General features: G+C 43.3%; 1 protein-coding gene across 1 annotated transcript in view; it reads right to left on the bottom strand.

Annotated features, from left to right (window-relative positions):
• Positions 1-13,715, bottom strand: part of SMARCC1 (SWI/SNF related BAF chromatin remodeling complex subunit C1) — a 123,748-nt gene that overhangs the window by 18,811 nt on the left and 91,222 nt on the right. Inside the window, exons 25-26 of the mRNA XM_069561576.1 lie at positions 11,940-12,074; positions 817-1,078 (exon numbers count right to left, since the gene is read on the bottom strand). Coding sequence (XP_069417677.1) covers positions 817-1,078; positions 11,940-12,074 — 397 coding nt within the window. The remainder of the gene's footprint in view (positions 1-816; positions 1,079-11,939; positions 12,075-13,715) is intronic.

The following is a 13,715-nucleotide window of genomic DNA, read 5'->3' as shown; positions in this document are numbered from 1 at the left end:
ATAAATAAAGGCAGTAAGGACAATTAATTCAGAAATCTTACATTTTGCAACACCTGATGAAATAACTGATCTAGGAAGCAATTCTCATTGGCAGGTGAAATCTTAAGTGAGTCATTTAATGGGGAACTTAGGAACACCAAAACCACTGGCAAACCTGAATGTCACCAAGAGAGAACGGACACCACAGGAAAAATGTCTCCATCCCCAAAGTGACCCTAAACCTGCGAAAATATCCAGCGCCATCCTGTGGTTTATTTTTGGGAGATATGTGGGAGGAGGAAAGAGGGGAGAAGGCCATGTGAAATGACACCATGCACCTTGAGTGCACAATCGGGCACAGCCACAGGCGCAAGACCTAGATTTCTTCAACACATGAAGTGAAGCTGTGTCATAGGTATTTGTGGGCTTATTACACTATTCTACTTTCACCTACAGAAGACTTCTACAACAAAAAGCTAAGAATGGCACAAAGGTGATGATCACTGAAAACGCATCATAAGAGATCATTGTACTTTGAAATGTCAATTAAAAAAATAGCGTAGACAATCCAAGGATGAATTTTTAAGGAACTTTTGGGATATACTGGCGACCTATCCAAGAAAAAGGCATCATGCCAAGAGGACCCTGGCAACAGAACCCAGCAGGCTTCATGTGCTGATGGCTACAAAGCCAGATTCACTTGTCTACCACGTCCTGGATGACGATGGACATGCTGCCCAGTCTCAGTCAGAAATCCCCAACAGTGAGGTCTGCCCCTCTCATGCTCCGAGCACAGGGATGAGCCCAGCCACATCTGTGAGCAGAGCTTCCTCTCACCTGGCTGGGGTGGATGAGGCGGCGGCATCTGGTGGTGCATCAGAGGGTAGGGAGGGGGCTGCTGATGAGGCATCATGCCGGGATGTCCTGCTGCTCCCAGCGGTGCCAGGCCGGGTCCTCCTGAGTGCTGGTGTGCCTGTTGAGGGTTCGGCCCATGCTGCTGCTGTTCCATTTGCTGTCGGGCTCGCAACTCCGCGTATTTCAGCTGCTCCATGTGGAAGTTCTGGCGCTCCGTAAGCAACTGCTGCCTCTGTTGTTCTAACTGTTAAAAAAGAAAGGGGAAGAGAAATGACACCAGGAGAGGCTCTCAGGATTGGATGCCAACACAGGACATCCACACGGTGCCAAAGTTCCCCAAACCTCATCACCGTTACATAGTCACCTCCTCTCCTGCAACCACCACAGTCAGAGAAAAGGCACTGCTTCTTGAGTAGCACTGAAGTCAAGCTTTTCTCTATGTTAAGTGTAAGATTTGCCTTTCCTTGGAACTTTCACCCCATGTGGGGCAACTGTACTCAGCGCACAGGTAATCCCTTTGTTGGCAGGCCCTCAGATATTTAAAAAATAGCTTCCATGACCGCCTTACTCTCTCAGGTGACACAAGCATCTCTTGTCCTCTTGATAGTTCCTTAAGATACTAGTATTTCAAGTCCAACCATTTTAGGTGCTCTCTTCTGAAAGTGATCCTTTTTGGCTATTATTTTAGAATGTGACATCACAGTTAAATCCTCTGCACGAGTGGACGTGGCCTTAGCTGAAAAGATCCACATCTTCTCGATGGAACTTTGGCACTGCCACTGTAAATCTTAGCTTCCAAGTAGCCAAAATTATACTGGGTGACACATTCAAAGCATATTTTCAAAGTCTAAATAAAAATTTACATGACTCGTGGTCTGAAGAAAATAAGCATTTCAGTATTCAAGAGAATCTTTCTGGGACCCAAATTAAAATACAGAGAAATAAGAGAAGTTAGTTATTATAAATAAGTAATAAATACATTATTATAAATACATGAGAAGTAAGTTATTATATGTGCTAGAAAATTCAGAAACCATATGCCAAACAGTAGCACAGAAAGGGTGGTCACCTTAAAAGCCATCAAAATTAATTTAAACCCAGAGCTGACAGAGAAAAATCATCTTTAACATGAGCAAAAATAAAAATTCAGGTTTCTAGAAGTAAGCATTATAAAGATCATAAGGAGGGTTTGATCTATTTCTACTCTATAATGTTCTACCCCACCATTGTCGAGAGCAAGATCTTATTCACTGGGAGGCATTTATCTATAGCAGCCACAATGGCTCTTGGGCACTTGAAATGTGGCTAATCTGAAAGGAGATGTACTATCAATGTAACATCTGCAATGAATTCTGAAATCTGAAAAAAATTAACTTTTCATACTGATTACATGTTAAGAATAACATACATATATTGCATTAAACAAACTATCTTTATGATTTTATTGGTTTTTTTTTTTTAATGTGGCTACTAGAAAATTTTAAATTAAATATATGGCTCACTATATTGCTGCTGGAGAGCACCACTCCAAGTTAAGGAAATGTAACGTTTTGGCTTTCAGGAGCAGTCAGTTTTATAGATAAATACTACATACTATCATTAGCAAAATCTAGGTAGAATATCCATGAGTATTTGCTTGCGAATCTGGGCTCTTAGCAGAGAGCAGCTTGGGGAGAAGTCCCTAAGGAGCCTAGTGAGAAGCTTCACTGGCTGTCAGGAGTTAGCCAGGACGGAACATCCACAGATGGTCTGGGTGTGGGAAGAAGACAGGCCGTGGACACAGCGTGAAGCCAACCAGCATGGCCAGGTGAGGAGGAGAAGAAAGGGAGAGAGCAGATGGCAACACTTATACCATGAGTGTGTTTAGCTGGCTCGCAGAGAGTCTCCCTTGGGAGATGGAGATCTGAAACAAAAGGATTCTGTGACTGATTGAGGGTGATCAGGTGGAGAAGGCGATGGCACCCCACACCAGTACTCTTGCTTGGAAAATCTCATGGACGGAGGAGCCTAGTAGGCTGCAGTCCATGGGGTGGTTGAGGGTCGGACACAACTGAGCGACTCCACTTTCACTTTTCACTTTCATGCATTGGAGAAGGACATGGCAACCCACTCCAGTGTTCTTGCCTGGAGAATCCCAGGGACGGGGGAGCCTGGTGGGCTGCTGTCTATGGGGTCGCGCAGAGTCGGACACGACGGCAGTGACTTAGCAGCAGTAGAGGGTGATCAGGAGAGAGGAGACAGGGTGCTACTGCTACCATAGTCTAATAGGCTGGTGGGGGCTCTTCCTAACAGAGACCGAAGAGGCAGGAGCCGGCTCAGTAACATACCCTTCTTTTCAGAATTGGAAGGGAGCTGTAAGAGAACAAAATTCTCAACAGCCAGAGAATCCTCTGGAAGTCCAGCTCTGTAAGATGACTAATCAGTGAGATAATGGAGGTAAAAGATAAATTTAAAAAAAAAAAAAGAGAGAGAAATCTAAAGATTCTGACCATAAGTCCTAGGTTTTGCTTTCTTCTAACAGTTCTTTCCAGGAAATTTAGCACTACCCTGAAGTTAGACTTACGAGGTTGCCAGAAAAGGACCTCAACCTACGTTCCTCTTGAGCCACTATTGCTCTGGACAGCTTGGCTGAAGTCCTGCAGTTATGTAAGAACTCTAGAATATAGGTCAAGATCTGCTTTATAAAAAGCTGAACTGTTACTGGAGGGAGATTTTGTGTCTCTGAAGGGAAATTTCACCTATCTCCGTGTTTGTTTGTTTGTCTTTAAATCAAACTAGCCTTTCTTCAGGAGCTGACCTTAGTATCAAAGTATTAATCTTGAAGAGAAAAATCTGCCCCACCTTCTTTGTCTAGTGAAGTTGCTCAGGCATCTGACTCTTTGCAACCCCATGGACTGTAGCCTGCCAGGTTCCTCCATCCATGGGGTTTTCCAGGTAAGAATACTGAAGTGGGTTGCCATTTCCTTCTTCAGGAGATCTTCCCGACCCAGGGATTGAACCCAGGTCTCCCACATAGTAGGCAGACGGTGCTTTACCATCTGAGCCACCAGGGAAGTCCAGTCCTTGTCTAAAATGAACTGACCTCAATTATACTATTTTCTCATGAGCTTCAATTATCACTTCAAAACATACAAAGTAATTAAGTGATAATTAGAAGAATTAAAAAGGATGTGATTAAATACACACACACACACACCTGGAAAGAACCCAATTTAAGCTTTAGATTAAATGTGCAACGAACAGCTCCTGTGAAGTGAGAGCAATGTTCACGGCAGGTTACCAGCTGGCTCCAGGAGGACCACTTCTGTTCTGGGGAGCCTGCAGCAGAGCTTATGGACACATACTGGCCCCACCATACAAAAGGAATCTCTCTTGTTACAGGTAACTGACTATTGCTGCCTGCATGCTAAAGTTGCTTCAGTTGTGTCCGACTCTGTGTGGCTCTATGAACTGTAGCCTGCCAGGCTCCTCTGTTCATGGGATTCCCCAGGCAGGAACACTGGAGTGGGTTGCCGTGCCCTCCTCCAGGTGATCTTCCCAACCCAGGGATCGAACATCTCTTACATCTAACCTGCCCTGGCAGGTGGGTTCTATACCACTAGCACCACCATTACGCAATCTAACTGCCACTTCTGTGGCAATCAAATGTGAATGTGAACTGTGAATTTTTGAGGAGAGTACAATAGTTCTCAGCAAACTTGAAATTCACAAAACCAATAATCCAGCGATTCTATATGTGGACATCTGTGCTAGAAAACTGTATGTATGTTTGTGTAAGGATAGTCATTAATGTATTATTTTTGATGTACATTTATGTCTGAGATACACTGACCAGAAGAGAAACAAGTTGCAATAATAATGTTTCCATCAATTATATATATATAAAAACACTTTGTGGTCACATACAAACATTATCTACTCATTGAAAATGTTCTGGAAGACACTAAATTATTAACAGTGATTATTCCTGGGAATAAATTTGAAGTCAGTTTTTAATTTATTCATATTATTTGTGTAACCACAAAACAAAACACTAAAACTGACCAAGTAACATGCTTCAGATAACCTGACTTTCTTTTCTCCTTTTTCTATGATCAAAGACTATAGATAAATCCCCACGACTAAGCCAAATAGTGTAGATTACTCCTGTAAACAGGGAGCTAATGAATCTGTTCACTTCCTTTTGCGGCTCCAATATGGGTCTAGGGAACCCAATATCACACAAAGCTGCCTGTAGCTCTGATCGGAAGACATCCTCGACCCCCACAGCATTCAAACTCTGCCTTCCTCTCCCTCTTCATTCCGATGCTGTGTATGTATAAAGCAGCAAATCCAAGCAGAACCGGAACACAACAGAGCACTTTTCTACAACAAGACCCCAAACGCACACACAGCTGCAACTGCAGCTGAAGTTCACACAGAGCTTCTCTCCCAACTTCATTTGCATAGGACAGGGAGGAGGGGTGGGAAACAGTAAAATAAAGTGGCGGCCTCAAAAATCCATCTACACTGCCAAGGGTAGTGGCAGAGGCTTGAAGACTCTGACTAGTTGGCCTCAGAACTGAAGTAAACAAACACACCTTCCTTTGAAAGGTTTGATATCAATGAACAGAAATCCACTTAAGAAATAAGCAGGCATAATCATTCCTTTGTACACCTCTGGAAAAACAAGACAACTCAACTGCATCTTTCTGCTTCCACACCTGCTTCTGGAGGTGGAAATCCCAAAGCAGAGCTGACATCATTTTTGTGACCGGTCACCTGTAAAGTCCTTGTAAAGTGCCTGCTGCCTGAAGCCCTGTGTCTTTTCAAGTAAACTCGCTAAGTATAGCTTTCTTAATCTCAGATAAAACTATCCATAATGTCACAGTGCCTGTCTACCATTAGATTCAATTACATGACAGGCAGTACAAAGATGAAAGGGGGCTACCCCAGTGGCTCTGAGGTATGAAGAAACCGCCTGCAATGCAGTTGCCGCAGGAGATCTGGGTTTGATCCCTGGGCTGGGAAGATACCCTGGAGAAGGGCATGGCCACCCACTCCAGTATTCTTGCCTGGAGAACCCCATGGACAGAGGAGCCTGGTGGACTGCAGTCCCGCGTCCAACTCTAGGGTCACAGAGCCGGACACAACTGAAGTGACTTAGCGCACACACACGCACAGAGATGAACTACTGTCAATACAAGTACACAGGAAACTATTCTTCTGCGGCAGTATAAAATTAACTATTTTTGCTAATTTTTCCTTAATTTGTCATAAGAGACTTCTGTGATTAGAGCACCATTGTCCCTGACTTCATGCTGTTCCCTCCTCCTAACTCCCGCCCACCGCCTACTCCTTAGTTTCAAACATGTCAGTCACGCTCCAGCCTCAAGAGTCTCTGATACTGGCTGTTTCTAGGCCTTAAAGACATTCACCCAATTGTCAGTTTGCCAAGGCCTACTCAGATGACATCAGTTGATACGCAAACCCTTCCCTTGCCTCTCCCAGTCTCACCTACCCATCCTGAAACATAATGGTATGTATACACACACAGTAATACACATGCGTACAAATACACAGCACACGGCATCTAGCACCCTTCATTAATACTTCAGGTCTAAGTAAGGCAAACAGTTTCATTCACCAGTGTATCCACAGTACATAACATGCCTAGAACAAAGTAGGTGTTCAATAAACACTTGCTAAATGAACAAATGAACTTAATCCACTGTCTATGCCATGAATACTGCCAGATCTAGGCAGTAGATCTAAGTAGTCTAAGGAGAGTCTTGGTCTCCTTAGCAATCACACCTTCCTCTTCACAGTTTTGCATTTGGGCCATTTTTTTTTTTTTTAATAACCAGCTCAGATCAGTCCTTCCTCTACCAGAAAGATCTCCTTGACAATTGGAGGCAATCCTGAAACTGTCCCATCTTTTAGCTCATGGATGACCTTTCAAGTTGGCAACTATTTAACCACATTTTAACTACCTTGAAAGTTGAGCTCACAATTCTTTCAAACTTAACTACTGACATCATTAAAACTTAAAATGTACCTTTAACTGCAGCATCTCTCCCCATATTCCTTCCCTTCCTGTAAGGTAATATATGTGGCTGTGTGGTGTACTATATTGCTCTAGCAACAGTCTTCCTGTAAGGTTTTTTAGGTACTTTATGGGAATGTGTCAGGTACCTCCAGGGCCAAAGTCTGTACTTTCTGGAGTGGGATGCAGGCTCTCTGGCCAAGGCGTGTAGAGCTCGGGTGAAATAAAAATAGGTAGTTAGGGAATATATAGAGTTTGTCTGGGAACTGGCAAGACGAAAACTACTGACCCCAGTTAAGGTGAGGACGCTGAGCTGGCCCTGGGTTAGAAACTCAGAGAGTCTGCCCAACTGTGCAGCCTTCCATGCCAAACGGATGACCTGACTTTCTCAAATGGCAGAATTTCTAAATCTCATAGAAATAAACAAGGTATGTTTGCCTGAGAAAGCCATGACTGAAACAACTATGATCAGACAATCTGTGTTGCCAACATGAATTTTTACTTTATAGTCTCCGCTGAATTCCCTTGGCCTCATTTATCTCATGCGGTATCTTTGGGTCAATCTCTCTCTACTCTCTCACTTCCTGAAGGTTTCTCACAGTTTCTTACAATGTCCCTGTTTCAGAAGGTACACGATTTCTATACCTAGCCAAATGAGAGCATCAAGTGCAGAGGCTATAAAAGAAATCAAGACACAGATCCTCACGGGCCTCCACGTATTTCCTCCCCTTTAATTCGAGTAAGAATGCTGTAGGTAGGGCCCAGGCCCTCCAGCTCTCTCCAACCTGCAACACAGCCCATGTCTGTCACCTGTCCCCTTGAGTGACCTGTGCCATCGGTTTGGCATGGAGCGCTGCAGAGTTGGGCAGACTCTGAGTTTCTAACCCAGGGCCAGCTCAGCATCCTCACCTAAACTGGGGTCAGTAGTTTTCATCTTGTCAGTTCCCAGACAAACTGTATATTCCCTAACTACCTTCCTCCTGTACCAGTATTTTATGAATGGGCTGTAACAAAACTACTGAGCTCTAATTATAGCTGTATTCATAATATCTACACTAGATACTGAGTTGTTAACAGCCTTACTCTTAATTTCTCAGTAAGACTCAAAAGAACATCTGATTTTTAAGTTATTAGAAGAAATTTCATACCTGATTCTGAAAGTCTAAAAAAAGATTTTTGAAACCTATTGCTACATAAACAAAACCAAACGTTTAATTCAAAAAAGTATGTCCTGAAGCTACTGATCTGTAGGCAGAGATGAGCAGGATCAGACTGACAGCGCACTGAGAGCCGGGGCCAGAGCACTAGGCCGTGGGTTGTAACATGCTGCTCCCAGCTCAGCTGACCGCTCTTCTCAATTTCAACTTTCAAGAGTCGTAACAGGGGCTTGTTAAAACCCTGCATATCTCAGTCTTCGGGTGAAAAAGAGGTTAAGAATGGCTCATTTCCTTACAAGTTATGAAGTAATAGATTAAAACATAGAGCTGAACTAACATGTTTGAGACCCAGCTCTGTCATTTATGAACTGTGTGATCTGTTCAAATTCTAGAACCTTTGTCTATGAGAAGAGTTAACCAGAAATAGCCTCACGTTCTCACCTAGCATCCCTGCTGGATTCTAAAATGTTCATAAAGTAAGCAAAAGCTTATAAATATTAACAATTTAATCTATAATTCTTGATAACTGATTTTCATAAAGGGGGCATATAAATATTTATTGAACTCTTACTCTGTGTTCTAGGCAGTGTGCTAAGCACATGCCATAGTTCTCTCATTTAATCTTCACAACAGGCCTGGGAGGACAGGAAATCATCAGCAGGAAATAGCCAAGGCTTTGCTCGCCCACAGGATAACAGGAGAAAAAGAGAGCATGTCTTACTGTGCATGGAATGAATGGGAGCCATTTTGCAGTTTGGAGGACGTTCTGGCTGTTATGACAGCGAGCCTCCAAGCGGGCCCCTATGACCCTGCTTCCTGACAGTGAGCCTCCAAGCGGGCCCCTATGACCCTGCTTCCTAACACTGAGGCCTTGCCCACTGAGCCCTGCCAACCTACGGCACCCCCAGGCCAGAATCAAGGCTGGGCTGTGGGGCTGAGAGAATACAGCAGAAGCACAGGGCTGTGACTGACAAATTGAGATTATAAAAGATACTGTGGCTTCCAGTTTGGCTGCTCTTTCCAGTCACTGGCTCTAAGAAGGGAAGCCACTTCACGAGGAACACTATGGAGAAGCCCATGCAGTAAGGGACCAGAGTCTCCTGCCCACAGCCATGTGAACAAGCTTGGAGGTGTGTCCACCAGCCCCAGCTGAGCCTTACGAAGAGGGCAGCATAATCAGAGACCCTGAGCCTGATGCACTCAGAAAAGCTGCTTGCAGATTCCTAACCCCTAAGAAGTGTGTGAGGCACTGTTTTCAGTCACTGCTTTGGGGTAATTTTTTACACAGCAGTAACTAATACAGATAGGTTACTGACATTCAGTGCCTAGGGGTAGGGACTGTCTTACACAATAAACTTTCCTGCCCCAAATGTTGATTTACAAAAGACAGGCTGATCACCAAAGGATCTGAGAAGAGCAACCTTGTGTGGTGAAAAAGATTCAGCAGAATGTTTACCCACGTTTTTGGTTGTACTTTTTTATTCAGACTATTCTGTAAAATGTTTTATGAGCTCAATTAGAATTTAAAAAGATTCAAATAAGAAAAACAGAGCAGTTAATTAGAGATAAATAACTATTAAAACTCCAGAGCACAAGGAAAATTTGGAAGGGCTAAGAACCATCACACACTACCCCCAGATGTCTGAGAATCCGTGGGGAGAACCAAGGAGGGACTGAGGGCTCTGCCATTCCAGGGGACACAGTCTTCCACTAGGGTGTTTAAGAGTGATGCATCCACAGGCTCACCCTCTGAAGATAGTGTTTTTATTTTTAAAGCTGAGAAAAGAGCCCCATGACAGCTTCTTAGGGTAAGATAAACACAACCACTCATTCTTCAAAGTTCCAGCTCCCCTCTTGGAGGTTTTCTCGAGCATCCTCTCCGCATCTTCCAGGTATGTTCCCACAGGAACTGAACCCACAGTACTGTCACCTGGTCTCTGTCTTCCCTGTTAAACTAAAGTCAAGTCCCCAAAGTTAAAACTTTCTTTTCCACTTTCCCAGCTTCTGACACTGATGCGTTCATTCGACAGACACTTACACAAGCACCCTTGATGTGCCAGTGGTATGTGAACGGAGACACTCAAGGAAGAGTATACACTCTGGTAAGGGAGTCGCATGCATGAACTAGCATTTACAATACAGCTAGTGCTCTGTTAGGCTGCCACAGCAGCAGAGACGGAGGACATGTCACCCACAGGTGCAGGAGGTTGCCAAGGAGCAGGAAAAACACCTTGCTGGTGGAAAAGCAGGTGCACACAGGTGGAAGAGAACACAGCCATGAAGGAAGCCTGCATCTGGCATGCGGCGGCATGGCTGGTGCTCAGAGACGCAGAGGGGACAGGGTGGCCAGCAGCTCCTAGGACAGGAGAGGGCAGGGGATGTGAGAGATACCAACAGGGCTACGGGACTGGGGATAAGAGAGCACAGGGTGTGGGCAGGGTAGTTACCAAAGCAGCTTATTCCTCATGGGGCCAGAATGTAAGAGGCAGAACAAGTCTTAGGACAAAATGAAAATGGGCTACTATGATAGTTACTGAGCTGCTGCTGCTAAGTCGCCTCAGTCGTGTCCGACTCTGTGCGACCCCATAGACGGCAGCCCACCAGGCTCCCCTGTCCCTGGGATTCTCCAGGCAAGAACGCTGGAGTGGGTTGCCATTTCCTTCTCCAATGCGTGAAAGTGAAGTCGCTCAGTCATGTCTGAGCCTAGTCAACATGAATCTGCCAGAGTACTTGCCTGCACTGACCAAAAAGAAAGAGTTAAACAGAGGCAAATGGATCCTTAAGATTAAAACTATTCTGGAATGGTTTAAGGTTGTCTCATTTACTCTCTCCTGGGTTGTTGAAATGGCTGCAGAGCAGACACAGGTTGACATTGAACCTTTGGTCTCATTTGTGAAAACTTGTGCAGTTCCTTTTTTCTGTGCTACACTACACACAAATCACCAAATTGCAAATTATCCCATTGTGATCCTTGGTGTAATGAACAGTTTATTTGGGGCTTTTTCTTTCTGGGAAGTGGGAGGGAAAGGAGCAAGGTATTATCTTGCTCTTCATTTGTATTTTGGTCCCAAAATGTAAATACAATTTTCTATGTTACTTTTTTGTGGTAACTACCAAGATGAATATTTTAATTAGATAAGTTATATGAAAAGAAAGGAAAATTCCATGTCTAAATAAAAACAACAACAACACAATATCCAAAAAAAAAACTAAACAAAACTATTCTGGAATGGTTTAAGGTTGTCTCATTTACAGAATCAGCATATGGCATGGTCACAAAGAAGTCAAAACATCCCAAAAAATTCCTAACTACTAAATCCTCAAACTTAGCCATTATTTAGAAAAGACATCAATTCCTTTCCTAATCAACTCATCGAAAAAAACTTCTCCAGAGAACTTGATCTCTGTTTCTCAAAAAAAAAAAAAAAAAAAGTTCCTTCAGATAATCAAATGTTCCCTTGCTTCTATGCTTCTTATTTCTTGTGGCTTCTCTTCTTATTCTTGGACTTTGCTTAATTCTCTTGGTCCCGTTTGGGGCATATCAGAAATGTACACCCCCACAAAATGCTGCTTCTAACTACTCCTCTAGACCTGGCTCTCCATAGAAGAGAGGGAACATAACACATAGGTAATACAGTAAGTATAAGATCCGACTACTGAAGAAGGGAGAATCTGATACTGTCAAGTATCTGCAAAGCCAAGAAGTTTAAGAAGCTGAGGTTTAGATAATTATTTTCAGACTTCCTTTAATTTACCATCACTGACTGATAATCCTTTTGAAAGAGCAAAGCAAATACAGAAAAAGTTAAATGATAGCGATGGAGACCAACAAATTAGGTTACCATATTTTCTTTTGTTTGTGTTTTATGAAAAGTGATCCAAGTTAACTGTCAAAAAGCCACTATAAAATTCCCATTACTTACAGCTTCTTTCTCTCTGTCCATGATAGTTTCTAGTTCTTCAAAATGTCTAAGTTTAATCTCCAGTTTCTTCATTTGTGTCTCAACCAGAAGAGCTACCAGAGACTTGATCTTTCTCTCTTCCACGGCAGCCAGGTGCTAAGGGCAAGAAATCATTTGAAGTATTCCGGTAAACATTTGCTTAGAAAACAGTAAGACAATGCTGAAATTGCTACTGAAAGTAGGAATTATATAATTGAGAATGGTGCCCTAGATGCCCTCTTTGTAAGTTTCTAGCATTTATTTCAATTTAACAACTATCCATGCCTCAATTTCTAGTACTTAACAGATATAAATCAACCCTTTTTAAGGATTAAAAGGCAACTTCTACCATGAAAATCTACTCTCTTCAAAGAGCCCACCAGGAAAGGGAGAATGAATCAGGGCCTTGATGGGCAAAGAGAAGGACACAATGGCCCGCAGGGCACTTCCCCATCTGCCACCGAGCCTGCCTCCAACCCTCACTCTGTAACTCTGCCCTTCCCTTCCCAGGAACTGTCCAGGGGGCAGGCAAGCAGTGGTCTCCCTCAGCGCCCAACACGCAGATGCACAGCCCCTAGTGAGGGTCTACTGGGAACAGGGAGGAAAGGAGGTGAACAATACTTCACCCCTAGTTTGAAGATAAACAGGAAGACATTCTGGAAGAATGTATCACTCACTCCCTGCAACAGGACTAATGGGTCCTATTCTCATTTTCTGTTAACTCAGCAGCACCCAGAGGAAAATGCCACATCAGTCAGAGAAGATGAGGATCCCCCAGAGAGGACGAGGATCCCATACCTGGCCAATGTCCCGACTATGTGCAAAGGATCAGTCCCACCTTCTCCAGATACCATCCAAGAGGTTACAGCAACACACCCCCAACACTATTTTCCACTATTTTATCAGCTGAATTTGTGTGCTTATCTTGCTTCTACACAAGGTTTTGAGAATTAACACAGGGTGGCTGTCTTACTGATCTGTATTTCTTATAAAATCTAGAAGGAGTGAACATGCACAAGGAGTTGAATATAGTTTTGGGGACCTAAAGAGAACACTGATTAAATAAGAGCCTTGTATTTCATTCTTTTATAGTTGATAAAGAAAAACAGTTTTATACTTTTGGAGACTTACCTGCAAGAAGATTCAGAAGTGTAGGTGAAAGATTTTATGAAAGAATCTGTAGCTATTAATGGTCATGTTTCCCTCCTTAAACTATATTAAGCTGCATCAACAATACCAAAAGTTAAAATGAAGATTACACGATTCTAAGTCTGCTATCATCAACAGTGCTGTAACTCTGTACTTCTGATAAAAAATTCACTGTGCAAGGAGGTGTAAAAGAAGTGGCTTTCTTTCTCATTTGTGTCTCTCCCTTCTCAAGAGCTTACTGTTACCGGTTTCTAGTTTTGTTTTGCTTTTTGAAATGAGAATGGGAACCCTAGAACTCTGCTGGCTTTGGCAGAAAATGTTCTACTTTTTTGAGAGTAATACAGGAACTTAGGGAAAATGAAAGTGAAAGTCGCTCAGTTGTGTCCAACTCTTTGCGACCCATGGACTATGGTCCATAGAATTCTCCAGGCCAGAATACTGGAGTGGGTAGCCTTTCCCTTCTGCATGGGATCTTCCCAACCCAGGGATCGAACCCAGGTCTCCTGCAGTGCAGGCAGATTCTTTACCAGCTAAGCTGCAAGGGAAGCCGGGGAACTTAGGGATATCCCCACACATTAGCAAATAAACACAGCAAAATACTTCCTCTCA

Source organism: Ovis canadensis, chromosome 19, assembly GCF_042477335.2.
Source record: "Ovis canadensis isolate MfBH-ARS-UI-01 breed Bighorn chromosome 19, ARS-UI_OviCan_v2, whole genome shotgun sequence".
NCBI lineage: Eukaryota > Metazoa > Chordata > Mammalia > Artiodactyla > Bovidae > Ovis > Ovis canadensis.
The sequence above is the reverse complement of the archived record's forward strand: the minus strand, read 5'-3'. Positions and strand labels throughout refer to the sequence as shown.